The sequence below is a fragment of the Styela clava genome, chromosome 8 (genome assembly GCF_964204865.1).
Source record: "Styela clava chromosome 8, kaStyClav1.hap1.2, whole genome shotgun sequence".
Lineage (NCBI taxonomy): Eukaryota > Metazoa > Chordata > Ascidiacea > Stolidobranchia > Styelidae > Styela > Styela clava.
The window spans coordinates 11184570-11199381 of record NC_135257.1 but is presented as its reverse complement, the minus strand read 5'-3'; the positions used below and the strand labels follow the sequence as shown (position 1 = coordinate 11199381).

At 34.5% G+C, this 14812-nt stretch overlaps 1 protein-coding gene across 1 annotated transcript; it reads right to left on the bottom strand.

Moving 5' to 3' along the window:
- Positions 1 to 1178: 1178 nt before the first annotated feature.
- Positions 1179 to 13866, bottom strand: LOC120345745 (uncharacterized). The gene is made up of 18 exons (XM_039415287.2): positions 13350 to 13866; positions 13088 to 13234; positions 12338 to 12454; positions 11622 to 11713; positions 10926 to 11118; positions 10714 to 10802; positions 9914 to 10007; positions 9522 to 9665; positions 9242 to 9401; positions 8668 to 8818; positions 7933 to 8112; positions 7155 to 7290; positions 6667 to 6716; positions 6532 to 6602; positions 4072 to 6190; positions 3506 to 3713; positions 1840 to 2025; positions 1179 to 1646 (listed from the first exon to the last, which is right to left on the bottom strand). The coding sequence occupies exons 1-18, from the start codon at positions 13440 to 13442 to the stop codon at positions 1407 to 1409; spliced, it is 4470 nt and encodes a 1489-aa protein (XP_039271221.2). The 5' UTR covers positions 13443 to 13866; the 3' UTR covers positions 1179 to 1406.
- Between the last annotated feature and the right edge of the window lie 946 nt (positions 13867 to 14812).

The window sequence follows — 14812 nt, the reverse complement described above, 5'->3', positions numbered from 1 at the left end:
TATATAGTTTATATATATATATATATATATATATATATATATATATATACTAATAGTTCACATTGTAACAGAACCCGTTTCAATTTATTTTTTCAAGTATTCGAATTGGGTGGTAACTGACTCGGATGACGTATATAGTCGCATTGTTATCACCTAGTCATATACCGAAAACTGCATTCATTTTTTTTTTGACGAGTAAAATATTGAACTTGCGGAAGATCGATAAGTCGGCGGTGTCCGATCGCTATCTAGTTTTATTATTTATTGTATCATTGTTATGTTTTCTGGTTTGACGAAAAAAATTAATTCTTTCTCTCTCTCTCTCTCAAGTAAATCAGTAAGAGTTACAACACCTGTATATTAATTTGTAGAATAGTGTTTTATTCAGTGATGATAAGTTTTTTTTTAAACTTTTGCCGAAGGGTGAATTTTACCGTACTACCGTACTACTACATATTCAAACTTCTTGCAGTAATTGAAGACCTTCTTGAATAAAATATTATAATGACCCAAAACATCCCTATAGCATTATTATTACTTATCGATCTTGATCTCGATCTTATCGATGTTAAAAGGCATTTGTCTGTCTGTCTGTTAGACACTTTCGTATGTTACGCGATATCTCACGAAAGCGAATCGGCTCCAAATATTGCACGCCCATTCATCATATCTTGGACCAGAAGCCTATTGATTTTGGGTGAATTATGTTGTATAATTAGCGATCTATCAGTTAATTAGTGATGGGACACGCGGTGTAACTAATGAGTCATAGCGGAGGATACACGCCGCTAGATCGGTAAGTCAGCGGTCTCTGATTGCTATCTTGTTACTTATCGATCTTGATCGGTAAGTATGTTGATAGGCATTTGTCTGTTTGTCTGTCTGTCTGTCTGTTAAACACTTTCGTATGTTACGCGATTAATCACAAAAGCGAGGTTGAATCTGCTCCAAATTTTGCATGTGCATTCATCATATCTCGGACTAGAAGCCTATTGATTTTGGATGAATTATGACGTATGAGCAGCAAGTTATCAATTAATTAATTATTTAATTTTTTTTCGCGCATCGATAAGTCGGCGGTCGCCGATTGCTATCTCGTATTATAATCTTGTCGAGACCATTATACCATGGACTCTTTCTCTTGTTACTCTACTAGTTATCAATCATTATTATGCTAATAAAAAATAAAATATATATTTATTTATTCAATTGAAACAAATCCATTTAGCCTATATATATTCTTATTTATTATCAATATATATAGTTTAGTTAATCAAAGAGTTTGTATATCGTACTGATGATAGTCTAGTAATAGTTGACAAAGTAGATTGTTTCGGCAGGGTTATATATCCACCAATATGTATATGGAACTGGAAAATGTAAAATTTGATGTGATAAGTATGAATCTATGCAAAATCATCATCTGCGTAATAACCAGCTTCATCCACTGTAATTGTTTTTGGAAGGTTGTGGTCCTCTCCATCATGTTCATTGGATTTCTCTGATGAAGTGTCGTCATGAGCTGAGTCAAAACTGTCGCGGTCATAGTTTTGTGAATTGTCTTCCTGCTCAGCTTCCTCGTGTTGTTGTTGACGTCTCAACTCTTCTTTTTGGAGAAAATCCATTTCGTTCACAACATATTTTGCCTGAAATATTTTAGAAATGAATGAAAAAAAGTCTAGAAAATATATAAGCGTGATTTTGTTTTAACATAAAAGAATACAAATATAGGCGCTATATTATAAATTTTTATAATATAGCATCATTCTTTTTGGTATAGTCTTTATTACAGCGTTTGTTTACGTACATTAATAGTATATAAATATAACAATTTTTTACCCATGCGTAGAACATTGCTGCCACACTGCTTATCGCTTCAGCATCTCCTAAACTAAAATCCGTAAGGTAAGTCCCTGCTTGTTCGGCAATTTCTGGTGATAGATTCTGGATTTTAAACCGCAGCACTCGTTTTGTTATGGCACTTCGATCTTGTCTTCCCAACAATGCTTGGATATTTACCCATTTCTACAAAAAAGAAAAAACCATTACGTGAACGGAGCATTAGAGATTCGTTCATCTTATTCAGTGAAATGTGTGTAAAAGAGAAGAGCATATTGACCAAAAAGCAACTATCGGTAATTCTTTTTCAAATAAATCATTTACACATTTATCAAAATAATAATTACAGTTATCATTACTAATTTTTTTTACAAATAATTCATTTACAAAAGTATGGTTAAAAAGTGTTTTCATGGAAAAAGCCAAAGTTATCGACAATTCAATTCAAAACGGTAGGAATAAGAGTTTAACGATTTTCAGACTTAAATTAGGGTGATACCACATGTAGGCTAAGGCTTAGGGGAAGGTGGGGCACGTTGGGACATGGGGCACAGTGGAAAATCAGCTCTCATACTGATACTATATCCGCAATCCTGTCAGCGGTTCGATGTTTCAATCCGCCCTTCGGTGAGTTACAACGTCCCTGCGAACGGACAACGGGTGGGTAGAGCGGCGCAAGCTATGAGGTGAAATTGGTTTTGGGAGGTTGGAACTAAAATTTCACCGTTCCAGGTTTTTCTTTTTTCTACTTTAGCATTTCCAACGTGACAAGCCATGGTATGATATTTTTTAGCTTTAGTCCACTGTAAAATATTGGAAACGTTGGCGAGTGGATGTGCCTTCCGAATTTCGTAGTGGGATGGTCTGAAAATATTTGTTTCCTATGGGGAACAATGAACCGGGGTTCAGTGGGACATGTCCTAGAGGGCACAATTCAACAGTGTTTGATACAATAAGTGCTTAGAGACCTAGAGATGCGTTATATTTTGCGTAATATTATGATTTCTTTCGACCCATGGCCCAATATGGAATATATTCAAGAATCAATAATATTTCCAGATTTAGATTCGAGGAAGGAAATAATCAAATTTGTTTGCGAAATTTTTTGTCAAAATTTTTGAACTATTTCAGTTGAACATTGATTTTAAAAATATTAAATCTTCAAATTTGAAGTCCCCCTGTTCTTTAGACGATTATGCTGATCAATTGCTTATTTTTAAGGGCATACGTCGTTGAATTTTGACAGACTGACTCATTGTGCCCCAGGGTCTGTCCGAATGTGCCCCACAAGTGGGGTACAGTGGGACACTTGACAGACGTTTTTCAAAGCATTTTCGTAGTAAGATGTGTGTCGCAAAGGAATTTCTTAGTCGCTGAATAAAGACTACATTTACCCCTCTATGCATTAGTCCCGCAAACTTAAGTGAATATGCAGAATTAACGGCTCAAAATAAGCAAAAGAAAAAAAGTGTCCCAACCTTCCCCACTTTCCCCTACGTCTTGCGTTAATAAGTTCGTGTTTTTAAGCTCAGAGATACTTAGTATAATGCCACGTATAATCAAATATTTCACAATCTCTTTAGTGAAGGTTCGTGGTTTCAGTTTCCTAATTCAGTAGCAAGTGCGAGTATATAACCCGCTTATTTGTATTAAAATGTCAAGTTACCTTCAGTTCTTTTGGCGATTCACCCAAAATGATGTAAATTGCCATCATTATCTTTTTTACCATTCTTGGAGGTTTAGGATATCCGTGAACTTCTGATATAGACGATCTCGTCATTTTTGCAATGGCATCACGAAGTCTCATCATTTCTTGTAGATGTAGAAGAAGTTCTTTAGCGTCGTCATACTCTTTTTGCAAATGAGTCTCAAATCTGAATTGTCAGTTAATAATTTACAATTGAAATTAGTAATTTCAAATTATCATAAATTATTTCAGAAAAGAATTTAAATAATTTAACTGGAATATTGTGCTTCATGGTGTGCGAGTGTTTCAAGAGTCATTTTCAGATCTTTTTATCAGGACGGGTTTAAACAGGAAGCGTCCAACTTTGAAGAAAATCGTTAATTTGCTTAATAGGTACCGAAATTATACAAGTGAACAAGAAACTCCTAAGGACTGTTTAACTTTTGAGATGTCGGAAGAAAATTTACTTTTAGAACATTACCGTGTGTCTCGATTGCAGTCAGGCATGCGTATTACATATTAACACACGCAATAGTTTAACTTACTTTCCGTAATCAGCGTCAATAAGAGCATCCAGAAGCATGTTGAAATCTCTTTTGAAAACTCCATCTTGCAATCTCTTCCGCATACGTTCTATTTTGAGATGTTCAAGCAATTGTTTTGCTTCTGGCACAATCGATAATTCTGCTTCGTCGAACTCGCTGTTTTCGAAATCATTCAATGCTTGTTCTAATATTTCAATATCTCTGGCTTCGATGGCATTGGATACATTTTCAATCTGTTTATCCATTTCTCTTTGCCTTCTTGCTCTTTCCCTTTCAATCTTTCGTCTTATCTTTTCATCTTTTTTCTTTTGTTTGTGGAGCTTTTTAAGGGTATCCCGTGCCTGGTCTTCGAGTGAATCGTCAATAACACCAGCTTCTCTCATGTTCATCAAGGCTTCTTCGAGCTTGTCAATTTCTCGCTGCTCCATTGCATCTTTCACTTCGGTGCACCGTTCCTTTGGATCTAAGAAATTAAGAAGTTTCCGGGGTTCTTTAAGATCTACACTTTTGGAAAATGGGGCACGACTTGCTCGTTTGATCGCATGTTTGAGTTTTACATAATTTCGTTTTATAACAGCTTCATCTAATTTATGACGTGCCTCGTTCAATTTCTCGACCTTCTTTGTCAACTGCTCCAAATTTGCTGTGGCTTCAAAAAGTTCGCTTTCATTTTGATTGGTAAATAAATTCTCAAAACCACTAGATGACTCTTTCAACGTCTTCATTTTTTCGACAGCAAGGCGAAGATTGACTAGATTGTCTGGGACAGCTTGGAGTTGAAGAGCAACCTTCACTTTTTCGATGTCTACTTGTATTTGCTCTTTTCTCTCAGCCAAAACATCTCTATTGAAAATCGCCTTTTCCAGAATAGAGTCATATTCATCTTCATATAATCCGAACTCTTTAGCTAGAGCTGAAATCCTTGTCAGAGTTTTCACTCCTGAAGATATTTCTTCAAAGTTACCAGGAATCATAGGAAGTTGTAATTGTGGCAAACATACTTTTAAATCGTTTTCAATATCTTCTTTTTCTGCCTGTAGTATTTTAAAATTCACATTACCTTTTTGGAGTATTTCGGCGTGCTTTTCTGTAAAGATTTCTTCAAATCCTCTTGATTCTTCTTTAGCTTCTGACATTTGCTCGACGGCGGTTTTTATTCTGTCATAATATGCCGGAAATTTTGATAATCCAATATCAGGCATACATTTCGAAATGTTTTCTTTTAACTCTTCGCGTTTTGTTTCTAGAAGAGCAACATGTTCTGAAGCTTGATTTAGACAGGACTCATAATCAGCCGTAAATAAATTCTTAAATCTGATAGCCCGTTTTCTCAACAAAAGTACTTTTTCTAAAGCCTCACTAAGTTGGGAATAATTTCTTGGAAGCATCGGAAGCTGTAATGTAGGTATTAGGGATTCAATCTTTTCTTGAAGTGATTTTCTTTCATCACTCAGTGTGTATGCATTCTGAAGTGCTTTTTGTAGAACGTTATCTTCTGTAGTTCCGAATAGTCCATCATACACGTATGCTTCAGCTTTGACATTTTCCATATGACTGACAGCTTCTTTAAGTGATTCGTGGTTTTCAGGATCACCAGGGAGTTGCAAAATCAACATCAAACCATCCATCTTTCGTTTAATTCGATCCATTTCCTTTTTTGCTTCACTAAGATTAGCAATTGTCACGTTCAGAGTTGTATTGTCGCGTTCAGTGAATACATCATCGAACTGTCTTGCCTCGTTTCGCATTGCTTCGAGTCTTTCGATTGCAGATGAAATTTTTTCGACATTTTGAGGAATTAGAGGCAAATCGAGATGTGGCATGTTGTTTGCGATATCTCCTCTTAAAGCACGCTTATGCCGCAATAAAGCAAGATGCTTCGATCCATTCTGAAGTGCTTCTGAATCTGTACTTATAAACGCTAAATTGATAGATTTATCTCGCAACTCCTTAATCTGTGTGATGATACTATCGATTTTTGAAATATCCTGATCTACTATAGCGCCATCAAGATATTTTTTCAGCTTTTCAAGCTCCCGACGATGCTCAATTTCATCTTCAGTGTACTTGATGTATTCCTCATCTACGTCGTATCCGAAAAGTTCGAGGCCTTTGAAGTCTGAAAAATTATGGTATAAAATAAAAATAAGTATACAAATGCAAAGCTCCAAAAATTCATGAATGCAAACAAAGCTAATACCAGGAGTTTCGAATAAAAAAATAGTTTCAAAAAAAAGACAATAGTTTCAAAGAGTAACAAAGAGTTTGTTGCAGGTTTGTAGTTTAACTACTGAAGTTATTTTGAGTTTTTCAGTGCCGATTTTTTAACCGCTGAAATTCAGAATTGTATACCTTTCCAAAAAGCATATATATATCATATAAGTGGTCGATTTAGATGAATTTTTGGAAAATAAAGTTTTTTTTGTAGTAATAAACTCATTATATTGCTCAGTAGTTTACCTCGCATACATTCCTCCATCTTTTCAAGATGACCCGCTTCCTTCACTCTACGGAACTGTTCTTTCAAATCACTGCAATAGAAATCAACAGTCAAGAATCGTGAATTTATTTTTATATAATTCATGAAACACTTACTAGATATTTATATTTTCTCTTGAGTGAATACGTCTGGCAACTTCCAAATTCTGAAATAAATATTTATATTGATGAAGCGCACTATATATATATATATATCAAATAACACTGTGTACCACTTCTGTATCAAAACCAAATTTATGCTCATCTCTCGTCTAAAATATTATGTACTATGGCCATGTCGAAAATATATTCATTTCGATCCCATTTCTTGTTTATTTGACTTTGTGGCAGGTAAGCCTAAGCTTGAAAAAAAAACTCAAGAGACTTCGGTACCTGAGCCTTCTATTATACATTATGTTCACAATTTTACTTTCGTGCAAGTTTATATGTTGAGGTCCTGACTCCTGATAGTACAATATAAAGCATTTGTTCTCAATAAAAAAGCAAATTCATGAGCATATGGTTTTCATGGATCAGAAATTACTATACAATTGACGCTAATGTTCGATGACCTGATTAGGACATATTTTGTAATGAAAATTCACCTTTCTTTCTTCCAAAAGACTATTTTCAAGAACTTCGGTCATAAATGGTTGTCTTCCTCGAAATATTCCGAGGCTTGTAGGGCTCTCTGTGCTTATAGATGAAGCCATCGATGTAAGAAGAGAGAAATTTCTAGAACTGTAATAAACAAAAATGCGATAAGAAAAGCATTCTCGTGAGAGCATGAAAAACAGGTTTCATTACATTTGAACCCACGTACATTTGAACCCATGACAATTGCACCTGTATGCTATTGCACCTATGGAATTTTTTTTGTTTCACGGATAGTTAAACCCATACTAACCCTAACCCATGGGTTTTAGCACCCGCATATAGATTGAACCCGTGGATATACGCATGGGTTCAAATGTACGTGGGTTCAAATGTACGGTCACCGTAAGAAGAGAGAAATTTCTAGAACTGTAATAAACAAAAATGCGATAAGAGAAGCATTCTCGTGAGAGAATGAAAAACATATTGTATCAAAATTGAAAGATTGTGTGTATTTCTTACTGCCATCAATATATTATTATAAATGATGTGCCGTCGTCAATGTCTACAATTATTTTCTAATCAAATTTTTGTTCAAACCCAAAGCTTGACGTATTATTATAATGCGCTTCGCCGCTCAAATAAATTTATGACCAATGAATCAAATCCTTTGTGAACGATCACCTTCAATCTTTGCTTGTTGATGACCATTATTATGGACAATCTTATAGTGCAATATCTCAAAAGACAAAATTCAAATTTGAGATATATATTTAAAATTATACTCACTCTTTTTTAGCTACAATGTCATTCGCGTGCGTCATCCTAGAGGACCAACGTTCAATCATTTCGTCAAGCCTTCCAGTCGTTTCGCCATCATTGGGAAGTAATTGAACAGTTCTGTTTCGAATCATATTTATTTCCTCAAACGCTTCGCGAAAACTTGCGTGGGGATTTTGTGCATCGTCACTGCAACAAGTAAGCGTTTCGTAAAAATAAACGTAAAATGCTCCCTCTTCCAAAAATTTCTCTTTTGTATGCCCGTGTACGTTCACGGTTCATTATAGACAAAAGTATCATTACAATTGTTTATGAAAGTATATCTAGTGTGCAATCATACCAATTTGATAAAAATCGAATTTTTTATGCGTGATCGAGGTTCTGGAACCTTTTTCCGGCTAATTTTGTATTCCGTTTTTTGGGCATTGATTTTTTTCCAGATTGAAAGTTTCTCGAAAAAGTACACATAGGCTAACTGCTATAGTAATATTATCAGTACATTTGAAAACATAGAAACACCAAAACGTGATTTAGAAACGTATTGTATATATGTTGACAAAAATATATTCTAATTTAGTTAAGCTTATTTATTTCTCGATTGAATGATCGTGCAGTCATGAGTCATTTTACACTATTCATTTATAAAGATTTGTTGAAATATTTGATTTGTCGACTGAGCCTTCGTATTCATTCAAGAATAATTTAATTATCAAACTACGGGTAATATGAAAAGTTATATTTTACTTAGCGTATTCGCTAGCTTGTGTTATGCTTTTCACTCCAACAATTTTGCATTCTTCTTCAGCAATTTTGAAAATGACTTCTTGGGCTTCACTCCATGCGGTTTCTTCCTTATTTCCGCGCATAATAAATGCTGATATTTCTCTGAGGTGTGCTTTTGAGTGAAGACAAAACAATAATAAATAATGTGCGAAAAATACCAAATAACTAAAACTAGTTTGATGTTCAATGACACTTGTTCAATAAATTGCTCAAAAAAAAGTTGATAAAACAGTCTGATTGACTTTTCTTATTTAATGTTTCGGTTATTAAAACCAGACAAGAATAGTACAAATTTCTGCTGAGAAACGGGTCTCCAGTGTGCTGTAATCTGTGATGCAATGACACATTGACGCGCATGGGATTTGGCTTGGCTTGATTCTGCCGAATTATAATATCGTCCATTACATTACGGAGACATATATATATATATAATATATTCAAAATAAAACAATTTTGCTGCGTTGAATTTTAGATGATGGTATCATTGGTATGGCGACTCAATATAGCCAATCATTCTTCCTATTACGTTACTTACCACTCAATCCGGTGAAGTTTGAAAAAACAACAGCGTCTTCACTTATTGAACTCATCAAAGATGTTGTACTTAATGTGATGTAATCCTGCATTGTACGAGGCATCAGATTTGCATCAAGATATTGTATTGTTATGTCAACAATTCTTTCTCCGTTCAGGGCCTATATAGCAATGAATACATTATTTTCTTTCAACGTCGCAATAGTGTCATCGTTTAATTATGTTTGTTGTACAGTTTACACTAGGTTGATATTAAAAATCAAACAATAACAAATGATTACCACGTGAGGAAGAGTCAAATGAAACGGCAAATTCTTGATGCAATCATCGGGTAAAGAATGAAGAAAGTAAGAGAGAATCGTCGGCTCTTTGGTTTTCTTACTTTTTTTGTTTTTCTTTATTTTGACTTTACGCTTTTCAACCGCCTGAAACACGATGTTGTATATATATATGAATATTGATTCGTACGTTAAAACAAACAGTTATAATAGTTGCACTGACGCTGTTTTCTCACTCTCAGTCGAAAAATAAATGAATTGATATAATTGAAAAAATAAACTATAAAAAGATAAACCATTGTTATGTTTATGCAATTGTTCATTTGTGCGCAATTTAGGTGTATTTTTATCACAGTGCATGAATATTTTATATTTGATGGATAACAAGAGCTTACCGTAAGGTGGGCTGCATTGTAGTCAAGAGGGTTAAAATAACAATTTGCCTTTGCATCCATCTTGATTCGCACATCACTGATGTGAGTTGTTTCTCTGTCAAAACAAAAAAAATAAAAAAGTTTTTATCGAACACATACAATTTTATTTTTTTACGGATTGTTCTTCGCTTTTGCATTGAACAAAGCTTATGGCAAGCGTATTCTTAGTAGTAACAAGAGAGCTATGCTCAAATATATGGACAAGTAGCGCCACCTAGTGGCAATTTCGAATTACGTCATAGCACACACAAAAACGAATCCCATGCAGCTCACCGGAATATTTGAAATAAATAAAAGTAATAGCCTTCTAGCGAAATATATAATCTTTACTCACTGAAAATTGCAATTAAAGCAAATGATCCAGTAATCAATGAGAAAAGCGATTTTTATAAGGATACCGAGAAGAATACAAACAACAACAACAAGAAGAAGAGTGCCAGCATAAAATGCAAAACGATCGTTATGTCCACTAATGTGTCCAATAATAGCTTGGAAGGACCCCAATCTACCGAAATTCATTACATAATAAAGTAACAGATTGAGATGGTATTTGTATTTTTCAGGGTTCGGGTTTGAGATCTTTAATCTGTGATTTCAACATAAACCCTTACGTCAAACAGCTGACCAATAGGCAATTGCGCCCTATTTGCACTACTGTAGTATGGCAATGTATGGCGAATTAAAAATACTTTTAAGGAAAAAGTCGACCTTTTTGAGATTAAAATGTCAACATGTTTGTTATTTCGTAATACATATTTTACCTCAAAAATATAGGTATAAGCATATCAGCTTCAAAATCATCTTCATCGTCCAACCAATAAAAGGATTCACTTCCTAATTGTTTAGATATCTGTGCAAAAAAGATAGAAATCATTTTTGTTTACTTATAATACTTTGTAAAAAAACACGAAAATTAAATCTTGTCGCACGGGTTCCAAGCATCAGAAAGTTTGTTTGCGCACAGTTCTCCCACCTCTATAAGCAAATCTGGGCGATAACCTCCGATTGTGAAGGCCGATACAGGTACATCTGAATTTCTATTCATGTTGGACTGGACTCGTTTGTATTTTTCAATCAATTTCTTTGCATTCAGTTCTCCTTCGTTCGCTTCTCCGTCGGTAAATAGAATAATGCAGTCTCGACTTGGTCGATACATTTTGGGGGCACTGAAAAATGGAAAACGGAACTCGAACTTTTTTAAATTATTCCTACAAAAATGATGGACGAAAAATTTTTGTATCTGCTTGAATTTCTGTTTGTGTACGAATCATAATCTTTAAATCGGTGTTATTTATAGTACTGGCATTTTCGTCGAAGCTGAAGTCATTTTTGTGATATATACGACACTCCCGTAGACATTAGATGTTAAAGTGCGATAAAAAGAGTTGAAATAATACAGGAAATACCTATATATATACCATCAAGCTCTGTACGTTAAAAAATAGTATCTTCTTACATAATGAAAACTGCGAATTTATTTCTGAGGTGGAGACAGCTGCGTGATACGAGTTACAATAGTAAAAAAAGAACTAATATCCACATGGCATCATTTGCTTTTGATTATGCAAAAAAGTTTACTAATAACTTTGAATATATAAATTGAATAAAAAAATCTAATTCTATAATAAATTTATTTTATATATTATAAAAATACAAACGCAGACAATACGTGTTAATGACTTGTAGCGCTCCCATCAAACCACATTCTAAGTTTGTATTTGTCTTTGTTTCTAAATGCTTCAATCGATTTCTCACCATCATCTGTCAACAAATTAAATTCGTTACCGAAAGCTAATATAAATTTCATTAAATTTTGCACACCCGAAAAGTCATCAAAATTATGAAACATAAACCAAGAACAATATTTTCATCGCATTTTAATCCGTGATCATGTTTAAACGGGACTATAAGCTCTTTTACTTCAAATTGGGCCAAGCATAAATCTAGTTTGAGGGGTTCAGCATAATCCAGGAAGCACATTTACATCGCGTTATAAGCCGTGATCATGTTTAAACGGGACTGTAAATTCTTTTACTTCAGATTAGGCTAAACATAAATTTAGCTTTAGGTGTTCAGCATATGCAAGTATTTAGGATTTACGTCAAAAAATTATGCAACGCCCGACATGGGAAATGCAGGTATGACTAACAATATTTTTTTCAAATAAGGTGAAACCAGGAATGGATTTAGCCCGCACTTCGCCAAAATATATAGGCCGTAATATATACAGGGGGATATAATAACATCGGTTCAGAAATAATACTCTTTACATTCATCTATTTTTCATTCTTTATTGAGTAACAATTTGACCGCAAAATTGGTTCAGAAATCAAAATTAAGCAGATGATATAAGTACGATGTTATTATAAAAATAGTTCTTTTTACCTTATTATTTGGTGTCATTTTTGTCATGGGTATGTCAACGTAAAACGTATCCGAAAACGTAACGACAGCAATGAAATCCCGTGGATTCATTTTCCGAACAGCCAGTTCTGCAAATAACTGTAAATAGAATGAGTTATTTCAATTAATATAGTCGATGTGAACGAGTAGATATACAAATGGGAGAGTATGGTCGTTCAACTATTGAGTCGTGAATGGCAATGTGGTTGACGTATGAAGTGAGTATTGTGGATTACTAGTATATATATATCAAAAATAGTGCACTAAATCAGATATAATAATAATATGACTTAAGATGTTTTTTCTTATTTTAGTGTCATTTTTGTCCAATGTAGACTCTGTACAAAATCAATCGAGTTGTTGCTGGTATCGAGATATGTATTATCGTGTTGATTGAAAAGGCAATAAAGCAACGGTAAGACTACGGGTACAGCATCGGATCATTCTCGGGGAAACTCGATAGCCAATGACGCGCGTCTTTCTAACGTTCAGCCGAGTTGCGCAGTAAAATAACTTTAAACGAAACCCCTAACACTAATGTTCCTATGTCAATAAACAGTCAAATAGCTGATAATTCGTTACATGCAATTAAAATCATCAACGAATATCTTGATTCAAATGTCACCTACTTGGTTGTGCGACACGCCAATTTATAAGCTTTTTTCAATTAATTGAATCGAAATGTTGGTCATTTGGGAAAGTTAGGCCTATCACTGTATTAAACAATGTTACCTTAACGCGTTCAATCAGTGGCTTTTGATGCAATCCAATACGTTCCGCCATACTACCACTGACATCAATAACAAGAACATATCGCAACGGCAGTGGTTCAATACTTTTCTGTTCCACTGCTCTCATCTCCATTATTACTTTCATGTTCTGTAACATAATTTAGACATAAAAAACAACATTTCAACGTATCCTTTTACCCGAATCATCGCATAATCACCAAATTGTACAAACAAGCATGAAATATATAAGATCATCATCATACCTCCGAATTTTCAACCTTGCAGTAATATTTTGTTTGCAGTGGGTCACCATCTTTGGCGCTTGTCACAGGTGTTAGCTCCATTGTATCTGACATTTCTTTTCTCAACGTAGCACAGGTTATCACCAAATTTTCAACTTGTATAATATGCCGTTACTGTACATCAGAGAATTTATATTCTCAAGGTTACAGATTCAAATCACTACCACTGTTGCTACATAATATTCTTCAATCTGTCGACGGGTAAGTAAATAAAATTCGTTTGTTTCCAGAAACCGTGTCGATTAGTTTGACAAAAGCTTCAATCTTTCAATGGATCGAAGAACTATTGTTTTGCCTGTGGTGAGCTTGAATAGGTTTCCAAGTCGTATAGAATATCAATTGTTGAAAGAACTGCTAGGAAACGCTCAGGTATGAATGTTGATCTTCTGGCAACCTGCGCTACATATCCTAGCTCGACATTAACGACCAACACGCGGCCTCGGTACCAGATACTAACTAACAGCTGTAAAACGGTAACTTCCATGAATTCGTAAATGTGCTATTACTCCATGGGTATATACTTAATCAATTTTTAAAACATAACTTCTTGTTTTATTGACTATATTTTCGAACTGATATACTCTCATCAAAAGCTAGATTTGATCTCTCATTTGCAGTATATCAGTACTGATTATTTACGACCTAAAAATGAAACTGTATCAAAAATAAAGTTTGCAGGTTTTTTATCGACAAATCTAAACAGGTCAATTTGAGCGTCACAATAATTGTTGTTTTTCTCTTATATTTTTTGTGTTCCAGCATGTTTACAACGTCTGAATCTGACAAGTCGAGAGTCCTATTGTTTTCGGAAAGTCCTAAGTGTCCTTTAAACATGTATAATGTTTTGTCTGTGTCCCAGGCGATGTATTATTTCCTTTCATGCGTACCACAATACCAGGCTACTTAATCGATTATAAGACGATTCCCACCGGTCCACAGCATCGGCATAGTATAATCATTTGCTAATTACAATTAAAAGTATTGAATATATATGAAGGGGTTGAAGCGGTAGAACATATTTGACCTTTGACCCAGGTGTATTGTGACAATGCCACATTTTTATCGTAAAGAAGACAAAGTTTAACAACAACCCCACTCTGAATCGATCTCTTCTACACTAAATAGCAGCGTTGTATCGTCACCGCACTTCCCACCGATGTCGTCCTTATTAGACCTCACATAATGTAAAAAAGGGAAAAATAGGTTTCGGGGAAACGGGGCTATTGGCTATAACTTGACAGCAGAGGAAAAAAAGTATGAAGTGGGCTAATTTTTTTTTATCTAAACGGGACACATGAAGGATCCGCGATTTCAAATATACACTAAAATTAAATTATAGTAATAAGCCTCTTCGACAAAAAAAGAAATGGTAAACAAAAAATTTCCGTTTTCGTATACGGTGAAATTTTCCTCATTTACATATA